A 3,082-nucleotide genomic window follows, 5' to 3' on the forward strand; every position below is an offset into this window, starting at 1 on the left:
CTAAGTGTGAAATCTATCATTAAACCAGCTCAGGTTTTTTTTAGTAAGTGCCAAAACCATGGAAAAAGTGATAAATAAATCAGGAAAAAAAATACAAACATTGGAAAAGCACAAAAAAAAATTTCATTTTCAATTTTGGCCTGGAAGGACAAGTTCATGGTTGACGGGAAGACAACACAAGGGTTAAAGATCAGCCCCCCCCCCCACTCAGATCAGCTGCTATCCTGTCTATAACGGAGTGAAATGGAAATTTGTAAGTGACCCCAAACTTTTGACCGGTAGTGTATAACAAAAGATATATCCTGGGATTCATTTAAAATTTCTTTTTAAATGAATTTGAGGGTGGAGCTGGGGAGGAGGACGCGTCTCAGCTGGGGTTGTTTACGGTTGCCATAACTGTGCAATATTTTATATGTAAATCTTTTGATACACCAATAACTGCAACAATTTCACTGTGCAATTTCATAACTGTAATAGTATTTTCATAATGCGTATACAAACCATATTTATCTTTCTTACTATTTTATATATTATGTATATTTGTCTCTGCCCCCCCTTTTCTTTTGCACTACTTATATATTATATTATATTATATTATATTATATTATTGCACGTGTATAATGACAATAAAGGCTTTCTATTCACCTTCACAGAGCTGGTGGTAAATGGCAGACTTTCCCTGCTAACTCCAGAAATGGAAATTAAATATAATGCAGCTTTAAGGAGATTCAACATTGCATCACTTTTCAGATCTGGAAGCATTATTTTTAACGGCGATGATTTCTACGTCTCAACACAAATCACTTGATCGTCATGTTAACGGGTTTTTTTAAAAAAAAATTTTTTTACCCTAGGCTGAGATAAACGCCCCGGTGGAGGGTAGTTAGGATAAGTCGTTTTATCGCCATATCCTGTTTATAATGGAAAAGATAAAGCCATTGTACAAATATGAAAAATCCAAACACTTACCCTAACCTCTTACTAAAATAAAAGCCTAACTGAAACAAATCAATTTGATTTTAATTAATTAATTTAAATTAATTTGATTAGCCTTAAAGGACCCCCTCAAAAATGAGATGTCACATTTCAAGGGGCTATTCCTAATAAAGAATTTCCATTTAAAAAAAAAAGACAAGAAAAAAAAAAAAAGACATTGTTTGTATTAGCAAGTTGAGTCCTGACCCGGTTTGTGTTTACAGGTGTAGCAGGTAGCGTGGCCACGGTTCTCCACGATGCCATCATGAACCCGGCTGAAGGTAAGAGCAAAGATTTCACCGTTCCCTTTTTTAAAGAACAGTTCACTATATTCTGTGATTTCACCATTGTCAACAAATCCCTTCAAAGGAACACAACCAACAATAAATCCTGCTAACCAGTATTATCTGTGTATCCAATGCCTCATAGACTTTATTCCTCTGTGCCGTACAGCGCCATTGTTCTCCCAAAAAACATCAATGAGCCACTTCTCATCTTTGACCTTTAAGCAGGGTTCAAAATTAACGATTTTGTCCACCAGTCGTGAGTTTTGGTAAACATACACGCTCACTTTCTTAAGCCGGGTGGCGAGTTATCTGTACGCATTCCGAGTATGTCTACGCTGTATTCAGCGGGCGTTAATATACACGCCACTTGTTGTGTTATTGCGAGAAGAAAGCGACGGTTGAGTTTAGAAAAACGCGACACGCAAAACACGATCCCCGTCTCCTGGGTGGAAGTCCTGTGTTTGACCCGTCCACCCCCCCCCCCGATCGCCCTCTCTACGCGCCTTTTCGCCCTATTATACTACTCGCTACGCCGTAAATTCACACGCTATCGCAAGGTAATGTAAGTCAATGGAGGTCAAACAGTGTTGATAAGCACGCTAAAAAGTGTCTAAGTATGTGTAGTGTAAGGAAGCGTCTTGATAACACGCCAGTAATGGCAGACGAATCGGCGTGGCAAACACATATGCCGTTTCATGAGATCAGTCTGAGCCACATGGCTAGTAAATGTAAACTTTACCAGCCACTCAATAGATCACCGTTGTTTTTTGTGGCCCGTGAGTGAAGCCAATCTACCAGCTACTTGCATATTTTACCAGCGTTTGACTAGTGGATGGGGCTGATTCTGAACCCTGACCTTAGGTGCAAAGTATTTCAGACTGGATGTGCTCAACGACCAGACACACAGATCACTTTGGTCTCGTCGATGGAACATTTGGCAACTTTTAAAAAGTAAAACTTTCCATCCAGAATCTTACTGGCGTCCATTTCAGCGTCTCACTCTCGCTGTCCACTCAAAACGAAACGTTACTACTCTTTTGCCGGCTCGCAAGCCCAAACGGCGTGTGTGTGCAGCACGCCTGTTGTGTTTCCGGTCTTGTTGCATCCGGTGGGTGTTGTAGTTTTTCTAACATTACCAGTTGTTGCAACAGCATGTGGGGGAAAAAAAACTACTAAGTTTGCAGGGCCAAAAAGAACAAAAAAATTGACGCTGTTAAAATGTTTTTTTTTTGCGCTAACACCGTAAATAAAGCGATTAACTAACAGCATTGATGAAGTTCTATTGACCAAATATGACGTGTGTGTGTGCTAAAAACATGCTAACATGGCTACCTGTGTCCCTCCATGGCCCAGTGGTGAAGCAGAGGATGCAAATGTACAACTCGCCGTATCGGGGGCTCTGGGACTGCCTCCAGACGGTGACGCGCACCGAGGGGATCGGAGCCTTTTACCGCAGCTACAGCACGCAGCTGACCATGAACGTCCCCTTCCAGGCCGTGCACTTCATCACCTACGAGCTGATGCAGGAGCAGCTGAACCCGCACAGACACTACTACCCCGGCAGCCACATCGTGTCGGGGGCGGCGGCGGGGGCCATTTCCGCGGCAATAACCACGCCGCTCGACGTCTGTAAAACTCTGCTCAACACGCAGGAGAACGTGGCGCTCAACTCGGTGAACATCAGCGGACACCTGTCGGGCATGGCCAACGCCTTCAGGACCGTGTACCGGCTCGGCGGTTTGCCGGCTTTCTTCAAAGGGGCCCAAGCCCGCGTCATATACCAGATGCCCTCCACCGCCATCGCGTGGTCGGTGTACGAG

General features: G+C 43.2%; 1 protein-coding gene across 2 annotated transcripts in view; it reads left to right on the top strand.

Moving 5' to 3' along the window:
* Positions 1–3,082, top strand: part of slc25a37 (solute carrier family 25 member 37) — an 18,501-nt gene that overhangs the window by 14,158 nt on the left and 1,261 nt on the right. For both annotated transcript variants that reach the window (XM_032517037.1, XM_032517036.1), the window contains 2 exons: positions 1,200–1,256; positions 2,616–3,082. The exon at positions 2,616–3,082 is cut by the window's right edge and continues 1,261 nt beyond it. In XM_032517037.1, the coding sequence (XP_032372928.1) occupies positions 1,200–1,256; positions 2,616–3,082 (524 nt within the window). The remainder of the gene's footprint in view (positions 1–1,199; positions 1,257–2,615) is intronic.

Source organism: Etheostoma spectabile, chromosome 5, assembly GCF_008692095.1.
Source record: "Etheostoma spectabile isolate EspeVRDwgs_2016 chromosome 5, UIUC_Espe_1.0, whole genome shotgun sequence".
Classification (NCBI taxonomy): domain Eukaryota; kingdom Metazoa; phylum Chordata; class Actinopteri; order Perciformes; family Percidae; genus Etheostoma; species Etheostoma spectabile.